At 41.6% G+C, this 27,704-nt stretch overlaps 1 protein-coding gene across 1 annotated transcript; it reads right to left on the reverse strand.

Annotated features, from left to right (window-relative positions):
• Nucleotides 1-415: 415 nt before the first annotated feature.
• Nucleotides 416-27,704, reverse strand: slc16a10 (solute carrier family 16 member 10). Its single transcript, XM_026318245.1, has 6 exons — nt 27,181-27,704; nt 13,858-14,002; nt 10,422-10,848; nt 6,430-6,573; nt 5,788-6,016; nt 416-4,315 (listed from the first exon to the last, which is right to left on the reverse strand). The coding sequence occupies exons 1-6, from the start codon at nt 27,500-27,502 to the stop codon at nt 4,092-4,094; spliced, it is 1,491 nt and encodes a 496-aa protein (XP_026174030.1). The 5' UTR covers nt 27,503-27,704; the 3' UTR covers nt 416-4,091.

Raw genomic sequence — 27,704 nt, forward strand, 5'->3', positions numbered from 1 at the left:
ACAGGCAGCATTTCCTTGCAGACTGCTTACAAAAATCCCTTATAAGGACAAATGCGGGTCAGGGGATCATAAAGATGCAGTTCATTCATTGGTGAGAGACTGTGTGAGGAGGTCAACTCTACACTGTCTATTTGCATGTTCAGGTTTGTGTTTTCCAGCTAACACCATCTTTTTAGCGTCGTGTGTACTGTAGTTTGTTATGGCTAAAGTGAATTGAACTGTGCTGCATGCTGCAGAGAGAAAACCTGTGTGCTGAATCGGCTAAATCGCTTAAACTACGGCATCTGTGTGAGCATATACTGCAATTAGGCAGAGGGGGTGATGAAATGTTAAAGGCTTGTGTGTCAAATAAATGAAGAACTGAAGCCCAGTAATGATATAGTGTACCCAGCACAAGGCAAGGAAACAGATTAGGTCAAAGTCACCAAAAATTTAAATATATATATATATATATATATATATGTATATATATATATTTATTTTACTGTTTTCCAAATGTTATAATCTGATTGTGTTTACATACATTGCATATACTGTAGTTTACCAGATAGGAAATATAGGAAAATGAATATTTAAGTCAAATATATTTTGGTTAACTCATGAGAAAAATAAGTAATAAATGATATACACAGAGCAAACAACACCTCTCAAAACTGAGCATTAATGAAACAAGGCTGATGCAGAAAAAATAGAAGGAACAAAGCAAAGATGCATTCCTTGCAGCAACATTTTAGGGTCTTTATCTGTACTTGCAGCAGAGATAAAATCCCAACACATAGAGATTTTGTGAAGAAAGCCAGCAAATAAGCAGTAAAATGCTATAAATACTTGGACACATAAATTAATCTGAAAATCCTCCAAACTTGGCACAGGCATCATTTCCTGTTTGCCTAATAAAGCCTATGTGGACACTATTAAGCCAGAAAACAGGCAGTTTTATAAGACAGTCAGTAAACTGTGGACTCAAATTTAAAATTACTACATAAAAACAAATCATGCACTTTAAAAAGTTTTTGAACAATAGATCAATTAGAAAAATATGTTGTGGAATAATGACTAAAACAAGTAAGTAAAAGAGATTAAGCACAATAAAATAAAGACACTTATGATCAAAATTCAGAGGTACAAATTTCTCCAACAAGAAATTACTGGAGGCTGTCACAGGTGAATAGGGCTATAACTGTAATTAGTCCAAACAGAAAACAGTGTGCCAAGCAGCCATGCATCTAATTCAAAAAGAGGCTTGAAATGCAATCAAGGCTATTAATCATGAGAAAAATACACTTTTAGAGCAAATGCAAACCTTGTGTGAAATTTGTCACATTTCTTGCATAAAGGCATTTTTAGCTCTAAGCAGCAAGTACCTGCTTAAAGAGTAAATCTTTGGATAGCTACATCTTTTTCTAAGGCATTGCAGTTTATCTGTGCTTCTCTAGTCACACTGCTCAAACATGGACTGCTTCTGTCCAAGGAGCAGGATAGTCCAGAGCAGGTCAGTTGTATTTTTTCACAACATCTGAGGTAGAGTGTGTCACTGCTCTGCAGAGGAAAAACCATCAGCCACAATTCTATGATGGTTTGCTGTTTTTTTTTAAAAGGTCTCTGAGTTTTCCAAGAGCAATCTCTCACTGTCAGCAAACTGATGTTCCGATGGTTCACTGACACTACCTTTAGGCTTTAGGGCAGCATATGACAGAAAGCAAACAGAGTTAGCACATGTTCACAACTTTGGCCATTTTCCTTTCAATACATTTTGGTCTTCAGTAAATGAAACTGACATTAAGGCAATGTCTTTCAATTAAAGCATGACATCCACATCTCCACAAACTCAAAAATAAATATGACAACATACAACGTCTTTCTACTCAGGGTTTCTGAAGTGGTCACAAGTTAATGATTAACTTGACTTAACTCAACTAGTGGTCACATCTTAAAAATAGGTAAATAGGCGTGATAGCCTTATATGTGGTGACAAACTACAAATGTAGCAGTATGTTGTGCTTTTGGTCCTTTTCACGAGGATTATCATCCAAGCAGGTAATCTTTTGCTGAAATGAAGAGAGTTGTTTTATACCTGATCCTTCAGTCAGTTTGTAGTTGAGCCATCACATTATAAATGGATGATATACAATTGAAGTATATGTTCAAAATTGTGAACCAAATAGAAGAGAAAAAGAAGAATTTAAAATCCAATCCCACCACTGTTTGTTGCAAAAGAAATATTGCTTATACAATTAGTGGACATAGAATTCAACATAAACACAATATTAATTTATAGATTTATATTATTCGCTGGTAGCAGGTCTATCTGTACTGGCTGTAACAGTGTAGTTCAACAGTGGGTGAACTGTGGTTATGACACTGTGGAAATGACTGCACCTGCTCAAGAAAGGTTTGTCTGTACATGTTTTTTCTTTAAAAATTAAACAGGTGACACAACATGTTAAGTAGTGTGTCAAACTGTGTTACCTTTGAACAGAGCCAGGCTAGCAGTTTCTTCCTGTTTTCAGTCTTTATACCAGGTTAATGTCACCAGCAGCTGGCTGCAGTCATATCTTACACATGGATAGGGTGGTATCAGTCTTCTGCTGTGGCTGCTCACAAGACACAATAAGCATATGTCCTACACTACTGTTTTAAAGATATGAATGTAGAACACTGAGGAGATTTCTAATGCACAAGCAGCCTTTTTTTTTTTTTTTTTATGAACCAGTCACTGTACAGTCAGAACCACATTAACCCTCTCAGGGGTAAAAAGAGGTTGCAAAATCATATGGCATGTAAAGTCATTGTGCTTAAAGCTGTTTCCCTTAAAAGGTCTGATCACCTTCACAACTCTGATGATCCCAGATTTCATAACTAAAAATTGCCTCCTGAGCATAAAACCTGTCAGAGCACTTGTCTGAGTTGATTGTAATGGCATGTTTTAATAAGGCGAACTTTCTGAGGGCACTCTACAAACAGAGGTCACAGGTTTCCATAGAACTCTTTAGTAAACCAGTTTGCTAAATCAAATTTATATATAATTAGGGCTGTCAAGATTAATGTGTTAATAACGCAGTAATGCAAATTCATTTTAACTAATTTTAATTGTTTGACAATTTGAAATTCATTAACTACTTTTATTAACACGCGATTAAAGCAGCGCACATTTCCTGTTTGAACAGGTCTGAACAGTAAATTCACTTACAAAACAATGTCTGATGGTTCTGTTGTCTGTCTGCGTTTATTGTTAGTGTGAATTAAGTTGGTTTGTCTGTTTGAGCAACTGGCTCAGTGCAAAGAAAGAGAAATAATGGGAACTTGTGTTTTTTCTATCTTCTTTTTGTCCATGTGTTTAATAGACATGAACAAAAACATATCTACTGTCATTGAAACATGTCAATGTTCTTTATGCTGTATGTTTAGGGTGGTTTCACTAATAATAAACATACATTTGCATAAAGCATGTTTGTCCATTTTGCTTAGAGTATTACAAACTTGAATCGTATTAAGTTAAGGTCCATTTAGAACAGATAAAAATGTGCAATTAATTTGTGATTAATCACGAGTTAACTCATGACAATCATGCGATTAAATATTTTAATCGATTGACAGCCCTAATATATATATATATATATATGTATATATATGTAAACCAATCATAAAGAGTATGGATAGTCCACTTTTCACTTCTTAAGAATGCCTTCAGAAAGTGTTTTTATATAGACACTGGCTGTAGACTGGATCTACAGTTCTAACACTGCATTTGTAGTAAGAACAGCATACCTCATTTCCCTTGTGACAAACATGAAATGTGCAGGTTTTTTCCATTTTCAGTGAAGCTTCATGTTTCTGCTCTCTGATTACTGTAGTTCAGTGGAATTAAAATACTCTAATGCATAGTTCTTCAGGATTACATTCCTATTAAACTCTACTTCCCCCTAGCTATCTGATATGTTTTACTGCTTTGGCTTGTCATTCTCCTAATGAAAGCACTTATTAAAATCAGGGCCACATACAAACACATGCTGTATCTTCATGTTGCCAGTCAGCAGCAGTCTCAGTCTGACACTATGTGTGAGTGTCTTGCAGTCTGTTTGGCTGGGCACTTAGACCAACTCTCCAGTTTTACCCTGTGCCTCCCCCTGAGACTTCTCCTGTTCCATCATCTTCATGGTGACCTCTTGCTCCTTCTTCAGGGCCTCTTTTGCTGCTCTCCTGCGCCTGGCCTCCACCCAGGGTATCAGACACAGCACTGCTCCTCCAAAAATTGGGGGAACACCTGCCAGGTAGAAGGCCACATCGTAGCTACCAAGTCTGTCCCTCAGGAAGCCTGCATTTAGAAGAGGAGAATTTGGGCTCAGAAAAAGCAGATAAAAGTCCAGGTTTAGTAAAAGGTTCACTAAAAGTCTCCTTTTCGTGCAACACTGGCACAAACAGCTGCTGTATGACATGTTAAGTCAGACACAGTTTAGCATTGGGGTATCATGATCACAACACTGACCTTATTGGAGGCTGTGAAGCATCACCTGAAGGACTACTTGTGTGTCTATTCTTAGCTAGTCAACAAAGCTGATTTTGTCGACCGGTTCAGAGACCCTGAGCTCAGAGTGGGCAGCTGTCGTGACCACACACTGACTGCAGCAGATTTTAAAGCATCACACATGGACGGCCTCTTTGGCAAATCCTGATTTGAACATGTTTCAGAGTGACTTGGAGCTGAGCACCCAGGTTCCCTCCACTCACAGAAGCTCAGTGACACATAGAACTGTCGCCCTACATGCAGTGTATGAAAATACTCCCCCCCCGACGAAACAATATGTTTAAGTTAAATATCATTGAATTATAATGAGATAGAGTTACAACTAGAGGAGTCGTGGCACAACACAGTTCAAGTTCAACCCCATTCATTTTCTGTGCGACACAAGTGAAGTTTAGAAATGCTCAGACTGGATAAAAACAGCAAAGTTTGGACTGTAAAGAATCTGTAGTGGAAGAGGAGGTTTCCACAACTGTCCACAGCAAAGGAGATTACTGACTTGAATGCAAGAAGCAGGTCTGCAAACTCAGCAATGACAAGATTCCAAAATTAACACTAGCCAGCACCAAAGATCTATGAATATCTGTGTAAAAAAGATGACTTCTCTTCTTCCGCTTTGGATAGTGACTCATTACCAGGATGCTGCAGAAAAGCTTTTTGTCAGTTGTCCAAACACCCTGTTGTTACAATGTTGAAGTTGTTATACATGTTCCATTTTAAAAATAAGAACATTTGTCCTCCTGAAAGAAACGGCAGGAAATTATAGACATTTCCTATAAAATGAACATATGTGCAAGATCTTATAAAACAAACAAATTAAAATAAATGTTTTTTTTAAATATTTATTTTAATTTCAATATTTCAATATTATTTAATTTGTTTCTTTTACAATAGAAATGTGGCCTTTAATTTTTAAATTATGAAAAAACTTTACTATAAAGACGAATAAATGGATGCTTTTATAACAAAAGATGAACAGACTTGAGAGATGTATTTCAGTAATGACAGCTGGTTTCCCTTCTCCACTTTACTCTGTCTTGTAAGATTTAGCAACCATGAGCAACTTAAACAGGGTAAAAGGCCAGTGCTGGGACTTAAATTCAGATTATCCAGCTGTGAAAAAGTTTCAAATTCACTAAACCACCATAGATTACTAGATTTGGACATAGTCAATATTCAGCATCACTGTAATATGAACATATATTCATGTAATATGAACATATATTCATATTACAGACTGAAAACACTGACACAATCAACGTTACCTGCAATGGGTGGCCCCACAGTCATAGGCACAGACATCAGGCCCAGGAGGAAACCGATGGCCTGGGACACATCTTTGGGCCCAACCAGCTCAAAGGCGATAGGAGCCATGATGGAGATAAAGCAGCCATCAAACAGTCCCATCAGCAGGCACACAGCGATCAGCCCCCCAAAGATGTTGCACAGAGGGATCATCATGGACATCAGGCCGATGACAAAGAAGGAAGTCACCTGGGAGGAGATGAGACAGGACTTATTCGCACGCAAAGGGCTCTTCCCAGTTTTTTATGTATTTATGTTCATGATGGACTTGAATAAGAAAATGCTTCTATATCATGGTACAGTTTCATGTTCAGGTTAGTCAAATTTCATTGAAGAGCTTTAGTATCACATGACAATCACATGATCATCTAAAGGCTGTTTCAGAGCTTGTTCATGCAACATAGAGGAAGTAAAACCTTAACATCAGCATAAATTTATAACTGTTAGTCATAGGTCAAGTCTTAGTCTTGTCTTTTCTATAACAAATGAGCCTTCAAACACTGGTTGAACCAGTACACCACATAAACTAGGAGCACTATAGAGAGGTGAACATCACATTAACGTCATGTTCCTGGGACAACTGAGACACTTGAGGCACTTACTTGCAGGTAGACTTTGTTGACTCCACTAACGTAGTCTGCCACCCTGCCGAAGATGAGACGTCCCACACCAGATGTGATGCCAATGCACATGAGCAGAAACTCTTTATTGTTTTTTTCTCCAATGCGCTCTTCGACGTGCTTCATCTGTGGACAACAGAAGGAAACAGATGAACACTGTTATCTCATAGCACCTTAGAAACAAATGTCAAAAATGCAAAAGCAAACAGCAAATACAACACAGCAGTGGAGCTTACTGGAAAAATTCACTCTTTATGATTAAACACCATGGGATATTATTGCCTCTTTCTTTACACACTCTCAAACCCTTTTCACACTGTTAGACTAGTGAAGTTAGATTGGCAAGTTGATCAGTCTGTCTCAAGCCTCTAAGTACTACTGCATCTATCTGTGAGCCCTCGTTACTGTACACTGCTCATGTTTCCACCCAAGCAAAACAGATTATTTCAAATGTCTGACCAAATATTTATTGGTCTAAAGGTAATTCTGTTTCAACTGATCAATGATGCACTGGTGCTTATCAGGGCGGCACTAAAGATTGCAGCATGAGATTGTTTAACTGTTTGCTTTTTGATGGCGTGCGTGTCTTTGAGCATGTTTTCAGGAACACTTTCATCTGGTGAAACTCAGGGCCTGACAGTTGGCCTTGTGGCACAAAACATAACCCTGGAAAGTAAATACACATGCCCACAATAGCACAAACACACATGTGCATGCTATGCAGGGAGAGCAGCTCAACTTCATACTAGGTTTCAGCTCTGCTTTTTACACTTGCTACACTAGAAGGGAGACAGAAAAGATACCTTATTTGAGAATCAGGTGTAAACACTAAAATCTGGTGATTATTTGCTGAAAATGTTTTGTTGATGACAAAAGGGCTTTTGTTAATGTTATTAAAATGAAAAGTCCAATGAAAAGATGAAAACCAACAAGGCATTTCATTCCTGTTAGTCACAGCCCCTGAGCCCTACTGAAGACTCAACTAAATCTTACTGAATTAGAATCTAAATTGCAAAATGACACATCACCAATAGACTTTTGAAATTTGCCTTGAATATTCTCATTTACAACATTGGTGTGCAACAAAACACTCTCAAACTTAATCTAAAAGCAAAGGCGGCTTTCTAAATCAGTCCCATTCTGCATACTGCAAATGTGCTGTTATTATTCAGTCAACAATAGATGATAGGTATTTGTTTTTCACCTGCTGTTCATCACTATGTTGGTTAATTTTGTAAAGCAAGCGGTGGAGAGTGTATTCTAATTCCTTTACCACTCCACCATTGGCAAAATCAGACCTTTTATGCCATGCCATAGCTGAAGGTCAGTGTCTTATCTCAAATCAGCAAAAGTGTACACATGCATGTACACTGGAAAAAAGTATGTGTGTGTTCCAAACTGGACTTTTACCCCTTAACAACCTACAGATATGCTGGGCAGTGTTCCTCTCAAATGCCCCAAAAAGTCCTCACTCAAACTGGTCCTCACAAGTACACCCACACATGCACACACGCCCACCAGAGAAAAGTTTGAAGAGGTTTTGAGGGCTTCCTGAAAGGCTGGACAATGTGCTGTTTGACCCGTGTTTTTCTTCCAATGCAGTGTCACAAGACCAGGACTTGGCCTCAAGAGTTAAGAAGGAGGTGCTGTGTCTAGGACAGGACAGCTGCTGTAGTGTCCCAGTCGGAGTAACAAGTGGGGGGGGGTGTTGGGAAAACACATGCTGTGATCTGTCCAATAACGGTCATGACTAAACAAACAGACACCTCCCGAGCCCACATCCATTCTCTCAGCAGCAGCCCTTCCAAGAGAATGTTTTCTCCAAAGTCATAGTTACCCATTTTAAGCCTAAAATAAAGGTTAATTGGAGAAAATGACTCCTGTTTATAGAACTGATATGGAAAATGTAGATGAAGTTGAGTCTTCCTGTCATATTTGGCTACAATATTTCAGACCACACAGCTAGTATCTCATGTGGTTATATTTAAATTCAGCATCTATGTTCAGAGACAGGGTATACAGTGCATCCAGAAAGTAGTCAGACTCCTTTCTATTTTTTCAGTTTTGTTATGTTGCAGCCTGATGCTACGATTGCTTAAATTCATTTTTCCTAATTAATCTACACTCAGTGCCACATAATGACAAAGAGAAAACAGAATTTTAAAAATATCTTTAAATGTATGAAAAAGAAAAAACTGAAATATCACATTTACATACGTATTCAGACTCTTTACTCAGTACTTAGCTGAAGCAGCTTTGGCAGCAATTACAGCCTTGAGTCTTTTTGGGTATGATGTTAGGCAAAAGAGCAGCCACAGGCGAACACAATACCATAGGTGAAGTACAGAGGGCCAAGGGATCTGGAATATAATGCAGCAACAACAACCTTTCGACTCAACGTGGACAGTAATGTTTTTCATCACAAGACATCACCCAGCTATCACTACTCCTAAACAAGCCCTCATTGCACTGGCCATAATCAGTGTTGTCTGTAAAAGCTTTGCACACCTGGATTGGAGGATTTTCTGCCATTCTTCTTTGCAAATCCTCTCAAGCTCAGTCAGGCTGGATGGGGACTATCAGTGGACAGCCATTTCAGGTCTGTCCAGAGATGTTGGACAGGGTTCAGGTCAGGGCTCTGGCTGGGCCACTCTAGGACATTCACAGAGTTGTCCCTAAGTCACTCCTGTGTTGTCTTGGCTGTGTGCTCAGGGTCGTTGTCATGTTGGAAGGTAAACCTTCAGCCCAGTCTGAGGTCCTGAGTTCTGGGGGACAGGTTTTCATTGAGGATGTCTCTGTACTTTGCTCTATTCAGCTTTCCCTCAAACCTGACGAGTCTCTCAGTCCCTGCTGCTGAAAAGACCCCCCACATCATGGTGCTACCACCACCATGCTTCACTGTTGGGATGGTACTGGGCAGCTGATGAGAGACACCTGATTTCTTCCAGACATATTTCTTAGAAATGAGGCCAAACAGTCTTGGTTTCATCAGACCAGAGGTGCCTTTTTGCAAACTCCAAGCAGCTGTCATGTATTTTACACTGAGGAGAGATTTCCATCTAGCCACTCTGCCATAAAGCTCAGAGGGCTGCAGTGATGGTTGACCTTCTGGAGCTTTGTCTCATCTCCTCACAGGATCTCTGGTGCTCAGTCAGAGAACTACCGGGTTCTTGGTCACCTCTCTCACTAAGACTGTTCTCCCACAATTTATCAGTTTGGCTGGACGACCAGCTCTTGGAAGATTCCTGGTTGTGCCAAACTTCTTCCATTTGAGTATTATAGAGGCCACTGTGCTCCTGAGAACCTTCAGTGCAGCAGAGTGTTTTTGTACCCTTCCCCTTCCATAGGCTCTGTGCCTATGAACAATCCTGTCTCTGAGCTCTGCAGGCAGTTCCTTTGACCTCATGGTTTTGCTCTGATATGCATTGCCACTATAAAGCCTTCTATAGGTGTGTGTCTTTGCAAATCATGTCCAATCAATTTAATTTAATACTGATGGACTCCAATCAAGATGTAGAAACATGAATGATCAAGCAAAGATCAAGTGAAATGGGAGGTGCCTGAGCTAATTTTCACATGTTGTTGCTGGCTGCAGGATAACAAGATTGGAAAAAAGGGGTTCTGAATACTTTCTGAATGCTTGTTCTTAGATTCTGAAATACTGAAGTCTTAAACCATCTCATGAATATTCCTCACTCTGCTGGTAATACTATACTTCAGGTTGGCCCTAGCTGGGGTTTTGACTTCTTGTCATCTCATGTTAGTAAAACCCTTGTTGCTAGTTGCTAGCTCCCTAGTTGAACTCTCACTATAACCCCTTCCTGATGACACATCAAAAATATGGCTTTAGGCTACTGGGAAATCACTCCATGGAAGCCTTCTGTTGGCATTTACATGCTGTGATTTTCAATCAGACTGAACTTTGGCCCAGAGTTAGTAGTTAGTATAAAGTAGTAGAAAAAAAACTAACTTACCAGGTGAACATACGGCACAAAGTAGCCATAGAGGGCTGCAGGGACACCAAAGGCCCAAATGCGATATCCCATAGATTTCCAGATGTTGAAATTGAACACCCGGCTCATGGGCGGGCAGTGGTTCCCTGTTTGGGCGTTGGATTTGACAGGCAGGATGGGTATATAGGTGAAGCCGGCCAGCATCAGCACAAACATAAACACACAGAGAACCTGCAGGGTGTGTTGGAGGCCTACTTTTTCCAGGAGGCCTGACAGTACAAGGGGTAGAGTAATGGTGAAGATGCTGCTGCCAGCTGTCACAATGCCGTTCACCAGGCCTAGGCGCTTCTTGAAGTAGTGGCCCAGGATGACCAGACTGGGCTGGTAGGCAAAAGAGCAGCCACAGGCAAACACAATACCATAGGTGAAGTACAGAGGGCCAAGGGACCTGGAAAATAATGTAGCAACAACAACCTTTTGACTCAGCGTGGACAGTAATGTTTTTCATAACAAGACATCACCCAGCTAAGAGTTATCACTGCTCCTAAACAAGCCCTCATTGCAATGGCCATAACCAGTGTTGTCTGTAAAGGAAGGAAAAGGTCAAAGAAAGACCTGTGAGCATTTCTATATGGCTCCATCAACCAGCTGACTCCAACAGCAGGAAGTAAAATCTTGGCGGTTTCTTACTTTTTGTCCATGATGATAATTTTCTCACAGGAAAAATAAGACTTGTTGCCTTTTATTGATACTGAACGGTTTAAAAATGTGTACTAGAGATGGAGAATAACTTTGCCCTCCCCTCTCAACTATAGCTATGCTTCCACAGCCTACTTATCCACCAACATCTCAGGTTTAACTGTTCAGTTGCCAACAGCAAAGGACCATGGTTGTCCTGCCCTGTTTTTTGTGAATGTGTCCAGCTGTATTGTGTAAATGTTGGTCATAATCTTGATCATAACATTTAGTTAATTAAGCTGCTAGATTTGGATAATTCCACACATTTTTGACTCAATTGGACCCTGGGTTACTGAAATGTTTAACCATTCAATTCACTTTTGACTGGTGTCTTCCCTAGCTCTTTTAAACAAGTGGTTGTGGAATGAAAATTTAGAAAACCCAGTTTGGACCCAACTGAATCAAACAATTTTAGGCCAATATCTACGCTCCCCTTCATGTCAAAAATCCTAGAAAAGCTGATATCTAAACTTACATCCTTCTTAGAGGAACATAACATTTACAACATTTTCCAGTCTGGTTTCTGCAAAAACCAGACTAAAACAGCGCTACTTAAAGTGTCCAGTGACATTATGATATCAGCTGACTCAGAGAAATGCACAGCCTTAGTCCTGTTAGATCTCTCCTTGGCCTTTGACACAGTCGACCATCATATTATGGTAAAGACTGCATGATCGGTTGGGATGTCTAGACCCATTTTACAGTGGTTTTCCTTGTATCTCCCTGGCAGGAGTCTGTGTTTTCGCAAACCAGATTATGTCTGAGTGTGCAAATCTGTCATGTGGAGTACCCCAGAGTTCAGTTCTGGGACCAATCCTGTTTTTGCTGTATGTCCTCCCCTTAGGGAAGATAGTTCAGCAGTTTATGGGTGTCTCCTACCATCTCATTGCTGATGATATTCAGCTGTACTGATCCTTTAAAAATCTGTCCAGAATCTGTGTTCCTTAATCAACTGCCTGTCCAGAATAAAACAATGATGTTTAAGTGAAAACTACCTACAGCTAAATTCAGACAAAACTGAATTGCTTATCATTGCCCCAGACAGTGCTATTCCAGGGATGAAACAGAACCTGGGTGTTTTGAGCCATTCTGTGAAACCAAGCCATTTTTGATGAAAAAATGTGTTCCTTGAACCACTCAAAACAACTGGTAAGGAATTGCTTTTTTCAATTAAGGGACATCTCAAAACTTAGAATAATGGTGTCTAAAGTTGAGCTAGAGATGATAATCCATGCTTTTGTGTTATGATGTTTAGACTACTGTAACAGTCCCTTCATTGGCTCCCAGTTTCTTATTGAATAAATTTTAAAATTTGGGTCCTGACATTCAGAGCCCTACATGGGCAGGTACCTCCTTATATCACGGACCTGATCCAGCACTATAACACTATCCGCAGTCTGAGATCATCAGATCAGAACCTGTTAATGGTCCCTCACACTCGAGGACACGAGGAGATAGATACTTTCAGGCAGTCGCGCCCAGACTCCTAAATAAACTTCTTTCTCTTAACATTCACTAGATTTTGTAGATACTTTTAAAAAGCAGCTTTTTTTTACTTATTACTACAAGCATTCGATCTAGACAAAGGGCTGCTATGACCTGTTTTATTATGTTTATTGTATTATGTATTTTATCGTGCCTATTTTATTGTGAAGCACTCTGTGACTGCTGTCTGAGAAAGGTGCCATATAAATAAACTTTGCTTACTCACTTAAGGCTGACACATAACTCTGAAGTTCAGTTTCAGTTTCTTATGCTGGCAGAACTATCTGTTGTGCCACTGGTCTTACAACAACCCAGTGCCTGTGCAAGTTACGGCCCACTTTTGACAGTCTTCAGACACTTTTTCTAAACTCTAGGCTTTTCACAAGAGCACAGAGCTTTGATGCTCCTATTCTCATTCATACTGCTGCAAATGTAATCAATACATTGATGTGATGATTGCAAATAAAATTCCTGACTTCCTGAATAAGTAAAGTTTGAAAAACGCATAGGTCAGATGAGTGTGTATAATATTGAAACAACCTAGACAGCTAGATGCTCTACAATGCCAGTATAATGTTCTGAAGTGTTTCGCTTTTTTCAGTCTTAGCATATTGCATCAAACAGTGCAGTGGTAAAATGATTTATGTCTAGTGATGAAGGCCCAAATAAATAAACAAGGTAGTTCTCCCAGTGTCCCATTTGAAGTAAATAAATAATGTCTGCTCTAAAAAAAAAATAGCTTCCCAAAGAGAAATTACATGCCTAACAAATTTTGCACATTGCTCTGTCTACTACAGAACTTGGCTGTGCCCTGTGTTTGTGATTTGCTGCGCGACCGTCACTTGTTAAGCAACAGTTAGGCTGTTTTATGACTGATTTGCAGCTGTTTAAAGTGATGATAATATCAGGGTGAGCATTTGCCACTTTGTTTCCTGAAAGTATGGGATTCCAGGGCATTATTAACAACAAAGTGCATAGCTTCTTGATTAATAGTTCAAGGAAAGTTCTAGAAGTTAAATTAGCTGGCTGAAAAGGAAGAGAAGTATTTTAGTCTGACATCTGCATGTTTTACACCACACTGGAATAACAGGTCCCTGATCCTTTGACATAAACAATGAAGGAATAGCTAAAGCTGCTAGTGTAACTAACTACACCATAAGTCGTATAAATATGAATGGATGGATAGTGAGAGCATGATCTCATTTTGAACTGACAAACATATTTGCTCTCTTACGTGACAAAGGAGCTGGCCAGTAGGCCAGCCAGGCCGACAGCAGCACCACCCACTGCGGTAATTCTGCAGCCAAGGATGTCGGTGAAGATGCTGACGATGGGAGAGCAAAAGAAGATCATCCCCATGGAGAGGGAGCCCACCCACGCTGTAGGAGAGAAAGCAAGAGAGGATGAATGAATGTGAAAATCTAACATGGGCTCTGTGTCACTGGTTTTCACTTCACATTCATAAGAAAAGAAAAGTTAAACCTCAAGACCATCTCCAGCAGATTGGTGTTTACTGTAAACTCTACAGACTGACAAAAAAAACAAAGTCAGATGATGCAGTAGAACACTATTGCTCTTGTATCCATGCACTCATTCACTCACAGACACACTGATATCAATACAGACACAGTACACAGATACCTTTGGAGATATGATTTACCTTCACTAAAAATGGCCCAGGCAACAAACATCTAGTATACGTACAGTATGTACTCAAGTGTTTATATCAATTAGGGTGGGCTAAACAGCAGAAACACCTGCATACAGCCTCCAAAATAAGTTGACGCAATACGCCCCTAGACAGTTGGAACAAAAACTGAGCATTGATGACAGAGAATTTGTCTATTTATTGTGTGCAGTATTGAGATAATATAATTTTTAAAATGAATAACTGAAAAGTCATCACATACAAATCCCTTCATGATCAAGCTCCTTCATACCTTAAAGACCTAATAGTACCATATTATCCCAATAGACCACTTCGCTCTCAGAGTGCAGGTCTACTTGTGGTTCCCAGAGTTTCCAAAAGCAGAATGGGAGGCAGAGCCTTTAGTTATCAAGCTCCTCTCCTGTGGAACCAGCTCCCAGTCTGGGTTCAGGAGGCAGATACTCTCTGTACTTTTAAGGCTAGACTTAAGACCTTCCTTTTAGCCAAAGCTTACAGTTAGGTTTGGTTCAGGTAACCCTGAGTTATGCTGCTACAGGCCTAGACTGACTGAGGACTCTCCATCGGTGCACTGAGCTCCCCTACCCTAACCCTCCCCTCCCTTCCCCCTTTTTTTGTTTGTTGATTTTTTGTTTTTTGTAAAGTGCCTTGAGATGATTGTGTTGTGATTAGGAACTATACAAATAAAAGTGAATTGAATTGAAGAGTATGTAGACCCTTAATGTAGACATTTTAAGAGCCTCTTAGCAATACCTCCAGTCTTCTTGGAATAGGTTTCTACAAGCTTCGCACACCTTGATTGGGGCAATTCATCCTGTTAGATCCTCACAAAATCTGTCAAATTGAATGGGAAGCATCTGAACTGCTATGATCAGGTCTCTCCACAGATGTTCTGTGAGGCTTAAGTCTGGCTTTAGCTGGGCCACTCAGACAGTCAGAGACTTGACGGGAAGACACTACAACTATGTCTTAGCTGTTGGTTTTAGGTCATTGTTGTGCTGAAAGGTCTCAGGTCTTTGTACTCTGGAGCAGGTTTTCTTCAACGACCTCTGTGTATTTGGCTGCATTAATCCTTCCCTTAATTCTACCCAGTCTCTCTGTCCCTGCTGCTGAGAAGCCCCCACATAACATAAAGCTACTGCCACCGTGCTTCACTGTAGGGATGGTATTATCCTGGTGACGAGCAATGTGAAAAGGGGAAGGGGTCTGAATACTTTCTGAATTTGCTGTAGTTGTGGGGATATGAGCCCCCTTTAAGCTACATAATGCAATAAATGACAGTGAGCAAGAAGGCCAAAGAATCCCTCAAAGACGACAGGAAATTGCTGTTGTGGTTTCAATCACTGGCTCTCTCAATTTTAAAATGCATTTATGTTTCAAAGAGGAATTCTAGATTGAAAAATGTAATATCAGGATTCCCTCTGCCCCAGTGACATCCATTGCTAGCCACAGGGCCCACTTGGACACTGACAGATCAGGCAGAGTTTCCTTAAGTCGTCTGTCTGCTCTGTTAAAGACTCCTTGCTGGAAGACCCCCTGCTCTGAACTCAGTCACCCCAAAATGAACCTAGAGCAGTGACCACTGCTCTGCCGTTTGGAAATTCACTGTACGCATAGCTATCTGTTACTACACTATTAATACCATAATATTTATTCATTAACCTAACCAGCAAGTTTCACACGCTCTCAATTGCAACATTTCTTTTAGCGTGTTACATGTAACTCATCTAACTGTAATACAGCAGGTAAGTACAATAAAGATCATAGGCACCCCTGTCAGTAAATTGAGGGGGCTTGCATTAAAACACCTGGATGAAGAGTTATCCATTAACCAATGTCAATGGAAATAACTAATGGACAAGCAAACTTGCCTAATGCTGCAGGGGTGTGACAGGTTTTCTTTGCTTGGTGAAAACAGCTTGTCCCTGTAATATTCTGTGAGTCTGTTGACTCAAGGTTCTCAAGAGTAAAATCTAGTTCCAAAATGGAGAATGAAGTCAGGCTTCATTTAACACCAGATAACGGATGAAAAACCTGTGCACAAAGTGAGGTGGAAAGGATGCCAATAAATCAACTCAAAAAAAAAAAAAAAAAAAACAGGACCAGATGTCTCTCTGCTGAACAGTCAGCAAATTACAGTTACATAGGAAACATAAAAAATAAAGGCTGACAGCCTGGGTTAAGTACACGTGCAAACTGGGCTCAATTTGATTATATATAATATGCATGGCTTGGGTTATTCAAGGAATTGTGCCGCAAATTTGTTAGTGTGCAATCTGTGCTGCATTTAATAAAATCTGAACCTGTAGGTGGTATTCTGTTTTTTGTCTATTAAGCCACTGGGTTTAGTACCACAAATGTAAATTGTTCAATTAGAAGTATTCTTGGTTTAAAAAAAAAAATGTTACCACTGCTAGAAATAGGAAACTTGTGTTGTAAAAAGACAATTTCTCTCTCTGGAATTTTGCTCTAGCTGCTTCAAGTTAATTACAGTCTTGAGTGAAACTGCAAGTCGATTCATGTGTTGCCAGGTCAACATTAGTAGTGACAGAAGAGAGAGATTAAGTGTGAGGAAGAAAATAATTGCAATGAATGCTAATTTTAGCTTGCAGGATTTCTTTAGGTGAAGAAAATCCAAGTGGTGCAAGATTTTGTCTATGCACAGTGGAGTTATACTAATTCATTCAAACCTTGAGTGGAAAAGACCCAGTTATTCACTTATTACAGATCTTATCAAATCAGCCCCCTTTGAAGTGATTATGCCAATGTAATGTTCAAACTGACATTTCTACAGTGTTTGGAGGTATAATTACTACTGGCACAGGCCCATGGTGTCAGTCCTGTCTACACCTCGCAAATCTGACATGATTTTACCATCTCTTACCACAGTAACATTTCTAAAACTAAGCAGTTTATGGAAAGCCAGTTACAGTCTGAATGGCCAACCTTAGCTTTTTCTCAGCATGGAAGCACCTGAGGAAATCCCTGCAGGTATTCTAAACTCAAACTTCACTTGACTTTGACTTTGCAACCTTTGCTGTTCAACTGCAAAGACCACAGTCATAGCCCTAATCAGGGCCTCAATGTGCTGCAGATACACATCTGGCAGTGGACCATAATGCACTGCAACCATTACTCCATCTCCTGCTTCCAGCAGCTGGAAACCATTTGCTCTATTGGAGGTTGTGGAGGGGGAGAGGCAGTAAGAAACACACATTTTTGTGTGCTTGCTTGCATCCCATGTTTCAGCTCATGTCCTTTATGTGTTTTCTGACCTCACACCACAGGAAGCACAAACTTCTACTTGATGACACAGCAGAAAAGTTAGAGTGATTTACGGTTGTGCATATAATGGAAAGAACACACATCATAAGCATGGGTGGAATGAACAAAAAAAAATGTTTAACGGGAGTTGTGTTTCATGTTAGAGGGGAAAGAAGGGGGCGGTGTGTCAGGGCTGGTTGGTGATTGGGAAAGATTTTTGTCCACCCCATTTTTAAGTGCACAATATAGAGATGGCAACTAGCCACAATTTAGATAAGCCCTTCATCACACACACACACTGTCATGGAAATGACAAGCCACAAAAGTAACAGCACATTATAATCTGTAAAGACACATATGGGCACACAGCAGGTATAACACTTTTTACCTATCTTGTCAGTGTAATTGTCTCTGGTCCTACATGTGAAATATGATGTCCATGCTGAGTTCTGAGCTATTTTTTACTAAATCAATTACCTTCACAATAAACTTGTTTGTGCATTCAGGGAAGCAGAAAAAAGTAAAGTGCACCTATCTCACTGCATAAAGCATAATTTGCCCACACTGCCTTAGCAGCAGCAAAGGAAAACATCTGCACCATCTCTTTTTAATAGTAAACAGTTAACATGCAGTCTGTGTTGCACAAACACCACTGGGTTAGGCTCCTGACTTCCTGCTGCAAGATTTAATGGAACCACATTTACACTACATTCTATGCTGGCACCTCAGTGGCCTAGTTGCAGTGTAGTCTATAGGTGATCATAGAAGAAATATCCTAGCTGCCTGACACTCAGCGTGGTGAGCTCTCACAGACAATGATACTAAGACAATATTTTCAACTTGACCATGCAGTGACTGTCAGTTTCACATCCCAGGACAAAATATCAGCTTCAGCTATCCTACTTCCCTTTATGTTTTCCTTTCATACTGAGTGAAAATAATATTTATCCAAAATATGGTCAGATGGCTCAGTGTTATTTACCTAAAAGTCAATCAACCACAAGAGTTCAGGTTACATCAGATTCATCAAAACAAGACTATCTAAACTCTCTGTTTGGTCCAAAGGTCTTTGGCTGCTTTAACATTAAATGACAGGCAACAGGTTTTTAAAGCATGAGACCCAGGAATAACCCCATCTGGCATTCCCAAAGGGAGGGAACCAGAGCCTGAAACACAGATGTAAAGGCCAATCACCTGACAGCTTAGACCACTCTATGGGCTGGACTTCCCCACCCCAGCACCGTACACTGTGATTGGCTGATTAAAATGTCCAGTTTCCCAATTTTGTGCGCTAGCACTAGAAGAGACTAGAGCTGCCATGTGAAAGTTGAGGATGTCAATCAACTACATTTTCCTTTAACATTTGCCCCATTTGGGACCCATTTAAGTCTGAAACCTCTGTCTGTTATATATTGGTCTGGCTAAGAATTACCACAACAGTCCCAGATTTTATTAATGGTTTTAGTGTTGATACAGTGATAGGACAGGCCTAGTAGCTGCAAACAAAATTAGATATTACTTTAGATGAAGATATGAGATCGCAAATCAAGTAGATCTCTTAGGGTGTAAAAGGTGCAGGGAAAAATTACCCTGCTGAGACGAAAAATGTGCACTGCAGCATACGTTTGTAATATGCTTTTCTATATTTAAATCTCCATCATAAAGTCAGCTCTGTGGGATCAACCAGCCCAGAAATGAGAACATAATCCAGAGACATATACATACTTAACAGGCATCAATCATTTTGCATTGTGTTTGCAGCAGGAGTCCAAGGCATGGTTCCAAAAGTGAAAAGACACATGGGCTTAACTCATTTGATTAAAATAGGAATGAAAGAGAATTTCATTTCTCTAGAACTTTCTAATGTCACCACAAACTGATACAAAGTGACAGAGAAAATCCTGTTTTTAATGCACACTTCTAAATTAATATTATATTTGAATCCATAATGCCAGCATGACTGAAAGGAGTTATATTCTACATTCTAGCTTTTTGTTTACAAAGTGGAGATAAGAAAGTTTGTAGGGCATGAACAAATTCAAAAATAACACATTACATACAACTGGAGCTGTAAAATGATCCTGTAGAATTCCTGCAGCCACACTCAGAGAACTGCTCATGAAACCTTTAAACATAAAAAAGCCTAAAAGCCTCCAAACCCAAATTTTTCCTTTAATAACTTAATATTTAGTATTTCATCATTTACACATGCAACAATTTATCACAATTTCCAGCATATTAGTGTTAATATGAGAAGAAGTGTGTTTCAACATGTGTTGGTATGTCTCTGTTGGGTGTCACTACACCCAGAGATCAGGTTTTCAGTCTGTATTTTCTCCCTGTATTTCAGTCTCACATGGAGCCCTGAAATGGAGTCAAGGAATGGCCAGTAGGGCTGCTCAAGTTATGGATAAAATCATGATCACGATTATTTTGGTCATTATTGGAATCACAAATATTTTACATGATTACTCATTGACTTTGGAAATATATTGCATTTATTGAACAAAACAATAAATTATCCTTAAAGCAAATGGTATAATATATATTCAAATGTATAAAAAGCATTGCTATGTACACTCTTCAGCATTACACTGTAGAGTGTGTCTTTAAGTGATGACTGTGTAGAAAAGAACGTTGTGGGGGTTGCTCGTTGTTCTTTCTTTTTTATTAGTTGGTCATATTTCAGTCTGCGTTTATATTTTAGATGGTTAAAAAGACTTGTGGTGTTACCAAGCGGTGCCGACACCACTGCACATAGTATTGTAATGCCCCGTTATACTCACAGCCGACAGACGCTCTTTCGTTCAACTTTTCTTTATTCTTTTTTTAGACCGAACAAGTAATAGGCTACTGTTCTAGCCGTAGCCACACTAACTCACCCCACAACAGAACAACTCCCTCTCTTTTTGTTACTGCTCCTCAATCTCTACACACACACCCACTTCTTCTACTCTCCTACACATCTCATCTCCCTCTAGCTCCCCCTCCAAACTCCCCAAAGAAACACCCCGTTCAAGGCACAACAACACTACAGTCATTACAATATGTTTTTGATACACATCCGCTTCTTTGAATACAAACTGTGCCCAAAAAATGGAATTGTTTCTCCCAGCCTAACATCAGCAAAGCTGGCGTGCAGTTTGTTGAGCACTGGACAGCTGAGCGATATGCCATCAGGAAGACAACAGGGCCGCAAAGACCCTGGACTCAAAATTCCTGCCCTGGTTGCTATGCTTGATCTCCGGCGCACCAAAACGGTTAACCATGCCCTCCAATAGGGCATACACCACTGTCTCTGCCTCCTGGTCCGGTAGGGCATAAGTCTCCAGCCATTTTGTAAAGTAGTCCATTGCACACAGCACATATTTGTTTCCCCAGTCTGACACTGGAAAAGGCCCCATAATGTCCACCCTTTCCATAAGTGCCCCTACACCTGTTGCAGGGTGGAGAACGCCTCCTGGCATCCAGCAGTCCAAGAAAATGGCTGATTCCTCTGAAGAAACCGGAAGAGGGGGACCCCAATGCAATGAGAACCCCTTGACGAATCTCCTATAATAAGATGCGAAGCCGAGGAAACTCTTAAGCTGCTTTTGGTTGCTCAGAATCGGCCAGTCCTGAATGGCTTGAACCTTTTCCTGCAGCGTACTGATGCCTTCCCCGCTCACCTTGTGACCTAAGAACTCCACTTCCTTCCACATGAAGTGGCCCACAGTTCAGGCCCACAGCTGCAATATTTCCCATCACTCGTAGCAAAGAGTCCAATCGGCTTGAAAAGAGTTCCAGTGGATAAGAACATCATCTAAATAGACCAGGCACTCCTGTTGGGGCACATTGGCCAAGACATGGTCCATTAGTCTCTCAAATGTACCTAAATGCCATTTTCTGTCTCGACTCCGCCATCAGCGGAACCTGCCAATAGCCGCTGCGTAAATCGAGCTACGAGAACCACGACAAACCTGAGACCAAGTCCAAGGTTTTGTCGACCCATGGTAATGGATAACAGTCTTTACATGGTACCTTATTAAACAGCCTGTAGTCAACACAGAACCTTCATCTCGTGCCCTTTTTCCTCGGGACCATGACCACTGCTGATGACCACAGGCTATCCAAAGGTTCAATGATACCCGCCTCCAACATGGCAGCAACTTCCTTGTCCACTGCCTCCTGCTGAATCAGGGGAAGGCACCTAGGCCATACCTTAATGGGTTGTGCCCCTCCAGTGTCAATGTGGTGCTCGACTAGGTGTGTGAGGCCCACCTCGTTATCATCGAGGGCAAATATGTCTTTAAAGTCCCATAAAGTTTGTTTTAGAGCCAACTGTTGCTGATCATCCAAACCCCGCGGTTCCTCTCCCATATGCTCTGGACCGCTTCTAGACACTTCTCAGGCGGTTGTGGGACTGCGACCGCCGGGGGTGGCGTATCATACCTGTGTGCCTCAGGTGCCATAGGCTGCGTCGCCAGGTCCTGGGACAATGTTACCTCTGCAAGTTCTGCTGTAAGGACAGAGGGCCCGCCCAGAAGGTTCCCCGTGTGGGGTGGAGACAACGGGACGCGTTGTCCTCCCGGAAGCATGAGCACCTCTGCCCCCAAGTCTAGAATGCCTCCAATGTGCTTTAGGAAATCTAGGCCCAGGACACATGCATCGCTCACTTCGGCTATCCAAGCAGGGAATGTTAATGTCAGATTCCCCAGCATAAAAGCAAAAGTTCCTTGGCCTTTCATGGCAGCCTTCTGGCCAGTTACTGTCTGCAGTTCGACCCAGGTCAGTTCAGCCGCCGTCCCTTCCAGCACCATGTCTGGTCTCACCAAGGTGACTGTGGACCCTGTATCTGCTAGGGCCATGCAGGAAATATCCCCAATTCGCACCAGGACGTGGCAGCTGCAACCTGGTCCCGTCCTACCCACAGTCTCCGCAGCATCCGCTTGCGGGGCTCCGGCCCCTCCCGCCTCTCTTAACAGTACATGCGGATTCAACTGCCGGGATTTCTGGGGCCATGTTATTCGCCTTACACGGTCCCCCTCCCATTTCCCTCCTTCTCCTTGGAGGTCAGGCAGTAGCGCAAATTGTGGCCTGGTTGGCCACAAGTATCTTCAGGGATACTTATTGAACAGTTGGTCATTTCCCTCTAAACCCGCATGTGGCTGCATGTAGCAGTTGGCAAAGCTTCAGGTGGCACTCTGCCGTGCGTTTCTCTCGACATGGACCGCATCTCTGGCTTCCAACACCAATGTAATGCCCCGTTATACTCACAACCGACAGACGCTCTTTCGTTCAACTTTTCTTTATTCTTATTTTAAACCGAACAAGTAATAGGCTACTGTTCTAGCCGTAGCCACACTAACTCACAGCACAACAAAACAACTCTCTCTTTTTCTTACCGCTCCTCACTCCCTACACACACACGCCCTTCTTCTACTCTCTCTGCACATCTCATCTCCCATCCACAACTCATCTCCACATCCGCTTCTTTGAATACAAACTGTGCCCAAACAACAGAATTGCTTCTACCTATTTTGTTGACCACAGACTTCTGTGGCTGCTCTCTTTCCACCATCTTCACTCACGCTGATTTTTAAATGCCACCAGGTACCACATACGCGACTTATTTTGCCGACAGTATAGGCTGAGACAGTTCTGTGCAGCCATACTGGAGGGCGAGTGCCCAATAGCCTCTGCTCTTTGAAGCTAAGCAGGCCCGTGCCTGGTTAGTACTTGGAAGGGAGACCGACGTGAAAGACCAAAAAAAAAAAAAAACGTGCCAAATCCATAATGCAGAAGCTGAAACGGAAAGAAGAAGATAGGCTGAGAAAGTTCTATGTAGTGGTTTCTGAAGTGAATCTCATTTTTTTTAAAAATAAGCAGATACGATTAGCTGGCACTGCACTCAATAAAAAACACTAGATAGTAAATATTATGCGGGATGTTTACTCAGTCTTAATGACTGTTCTTTTTGATTATTTCCATTCAAATGGCGCCCATTTGGGATAAGTAAAATGAAGTATAATGAAACCAGATGGAATTGTCCCCCAAAGCAAACTGACTTAGCTTAGAACATAAAAACAAGGCAGGTCTACCATTATGTTGGGACGCTACACCTCAATGAAAGCATACTTTACTCCAACAGTGGTGAATTCCTACTCTTTTACAATGATCCACTTGCAAAAGCGCTCTATAATATACTTTGTAGTTACAATTTCTGCTAATCTGAAGAATAATAAATAAAATGTAACCCTATCAGTTATCGTCATCAATGATGGGGTAAAGTAGTGCCATACCATCAGCACATGGGCGCTGGTCAATTATGTTTCTCAGATAAAATGTCACGTTTTAATAAAGCACCTCCTACTGAACTCATGCTCCAAGCATGACCTATCTAATGAAAAATATGCTAAACATCTGCAGATAGTTCTCCACAGCAGTGCACACTATGTATATTTGCCCTACAATGACATTTGTGTAGACAGCAGATGGAGGTGATGGGCTGAAGGCTGCAGTGGTGTTGTAAACAAGAAGGGAAACTGCTGTCTTAAGTTAAACTGTGTGCAGATAGGTGAGGTCATGTCCTGAACAAGGATAAAGTGGGTAGTTCCGCTTTCCAAACAGTTTGTGAGCACTGTCTCTGTGTGAAAGACAATAGTGCAAAAAGAAATATTAGACAGACAAAGTACAAGTGGATCTAAGTCCTAGAAGAAATGCTTTTAGTCCAACCTGGGTTGATGTATGAAAATTGCTACTACAATCTTTTACTACTACATTTTTAATTAAAGTGAACTGAGCAGAATGTGTGAAGGATTTATATTTCAAATATTCACCCAATTACTTTATAGATCTGTTACTTTGCTCACTATTTTGCCACCATTGCAGTAGCTCAAAATACATCCTTCTCAATCACTATGATTATGAACACTGAGATCCTAAAACTCATCTAACTCTCTGCTTACCAGTACTATTTATAGTGCTTTTTACAGCACTGGAACCTTTGTCACCTGGAATCCACATTTTGTCTCCTTATGTTTACTGACAAAGACGCAACTGGAAGGAAGGGGATCGCATTATAATGATTTGTGTTCATGGCAGCAGCTTTCTGGCCCTTCATCCTGCCTGTCAAAGCAACCGCTTCCCACCACCCTTGGCACTTCCTCTACACCAATGTCCAACTTGAAAACCTCTCAACAAGCTGATTAATGCACGTCACCTCTTTTCTCACAACAGGAAGACCTGTTGTACAGAAGAGTCATCTGGATGAAGAGGCACATAATGTTCTCTCTGGAAACACACAAACAGGTTTGGAAACAACACACAAATGAATGTGCACTAATGCTGAGAGGTGGATTAATACTGGAAAAACAGGGCATAGCTGGAAATGCACAACAGGACAGCTCTAACCACTGTCGTCAGAAGAGCAGGACTAGAGTTGGACTAAATATAAACCTAAGCCTTTAAACAGAAACTTTGCAAACTTAGTGTCCAACATTTCCCATTTCAGGAGTCAGATCAGTCTTCTGCAGGATTCCTGGTTCTTCTTGCCTCTGAAAATAGTTCTTCATGAATGGTAATGGGTTCTTTATGGGCTTGTTGTCCTGAACAGTGGGATGCACTATGAATCCTGAATCAATCAGACACCTGATGGTGTTGTGTGATAAGACATTAAACTGCCTAAAACATTTGCACAGTGCTGTAGCTAACAAGCTGGTGTCAGACATTTCGAGATGTGAAACAACACACCCACACCGGAAAAGGACTAAACATGCACTAAACATGCAATGAAAAGGGAACACATTGAGGACCCCGATAATTGAGCAGTTCTGGCAAGCGCTCCATGTGCATGGGGTACACTGTACGACAATGGCGGTTTGAGTCTGGCCACCAGCCTGTGTCACAAGTAAGGCTGCAACGATAATTCGAGTAAATCGAGGAACTTGATTACAAAAAATCTTCGAAGGAAATTCTTTGCCTCGAGTATGCGTCTAATTACTATCACTTGCTTTATCAGACCTGCTCCGACTAGGGATCATTGTTCCACACGGACCGTAATCACTGTCGCACAACGCATTTCAGTGTAAAAGTTGGCGCTATGGCAGAGCGAGAAAAGGCAGAAGATGTCCAAAGTTTGGGATCATTTAAAACTTAAACAAGATGACAACACGGTGCAATGTGCGTATTTGTAAAGTAGAACTGAGGAACCACAACAGCACTTCTGTCAATTCTTCAACACCTGAACAGAAAACATCCGGTTGTGAACCAGACTGGTGTTCACCGGCTCACCCAACGGAGCCGACACAAGGTAAAGTCATTTCAAGGTAACCTGTCGCTTCTGTAATGAATTACACAACAGTCTTGTTTAAAATGCAAAAGTCTACTTTATCCAACCATACACACGTCACCACAAAAACTCCAAACAGAGGCACAGTCAAGACCAAATCAACTCCAGACCAGGTTCAAAGGTTTGTAGATACATAACCTGCTGAACCTGAACCATCTCCAAAGTGTGGCTTCATGGTAGACCACAACAGAACACAGCTCTGCTTACGTAGCAACAGACACACACTTACCTGCTTTCACAGTGACATATAGAATTGACTGCATTTGTGGAAACTATTAAACATTGCAAATCTTTTTTTACTTAACTCGTAATAACATAACTCACACTAAAAGGATGTGCACAAAGAAATGCATGATCTCAGACTGGTTTCACTCATCAGTAAGCCAGCACAGATGTCTCCCTGAGGTGTCTGGCCTAGAGACGACCAAACAGAGATGTCTGGAGATAGTCACAGTCTCATGGAGTGGCACCAACAACAGGTTACAATCACAGCACAACAACACTGGCTCATATTCACACTCTCTCACATACACACACACACACAAAGGAGATGTGTTTTTCTCTATCACCTCTTCCTTGACCCCCTGCTATCTACTACTTCACCACGTAAAGGTAGAAGTGAGAAAGAAAAACATGCCAGCTGTAACACTATCTGCATCACAAGAACAATTACTGATACAACTCATGAATTGTAAGGAGGATATAAGCGAAGAGCAATAGGAACAGTAACACAAACAGCAAGCTGAAAGTAACATCTGTACCACATGTCCATTCCCTCCTTCAGCTCAAAGCATTGCTGACCACACAGACCAGTAGAACCAGTGAAGACAGCCCCAGCACATGTACTATCAGGACCTATACTGCAGCACATAACTGCTCCCAGAGCTGAGGCATTCAGGCACAGCTGCTTGTTCCTCTGAGCAGAGTTTCTGTCGTGTCTGTCCCTCTCAGCAGGAAACGCTATATCGCGTTACTTCTAGCTGACGGTGGTTGATTTACACTACGGGCAGCTGTCGGGTTTGCTGGGGGAAAGGCGTGACACGGCAACGTACGTGATTACACACATAAGTTGTTTTGGCTTCGGTCTAATCAAACCTAACGCGCTTTCCAGCCGCGCGTCGTACCTTATCTGAGCCGCGTTCACGGACCTTTCTCCCACACCCAAGCCAACCGGACCACCCCGTTTAAAGCTGCTCCCGCCTGTAAAACTTAAGGCCAGCTTCTGGACTTTCAGACGTGTACGCCTCTACCGTCAGTCGTGCGTGTCCTGCAGCGGGACAAGCCCCCAGCCCCCTCACCTGTCCTGAAGCGGATGTCTTCGTCGTCTTCGTCGTCCCCGCCGTTGAACTCCTTGAGCAGATAAATGAAGAGGATACCGAAGGCGTTCTGGATGCCAAACACCGACCCGTTACACCACATGGCAGCCAGCATGACCACCCACCCCCAGCCGCCCTCGGGGTGCACAAACTCAGGCTCTGGATCTGCCGGAGCTGTCGGTACCTCCGGGACTGTCCCTTTTCTGTCCCCGTTGTCCTTCTTCTCCTCCGGCCGCCTGTCCTCCGAGGGTACCTCATCCTTATCGTGCTCACCACCGTCCGGCAGACTGTTGCCTTCTGTCATTGTTTCTGTCAGATATATCCTCAGAGCACAAAAGCAGAAAAGTGAAGCTGTTTCTGTCTGGAGGGTTGATGCCGCCTGCAGTGGCAGGCTAAGACTGGGAATTTAAAATACAAGTTACTGGTTGTTCTCAGTTTAGCGTGAAGTTACGTCCATTGAGGTGACGCTGCTGCACTGAGGGTGGTGCTGATGGAGCCGCACATGT

Source organism: Mastacembelus armatus, chromosome 24, assembly GCF_900324485.2.
Source record: "Mastacembelus armatus chromosome 24, fMasArm1.2, whole genome shotgun sequence".
Taxonomy (NCBI): Eukaryota; Metazoa; Chordata; class Actinopteri; order Synbranchiformes; family Mastacembelidae; genus Mastacembelus; species Mastacembelus armatus.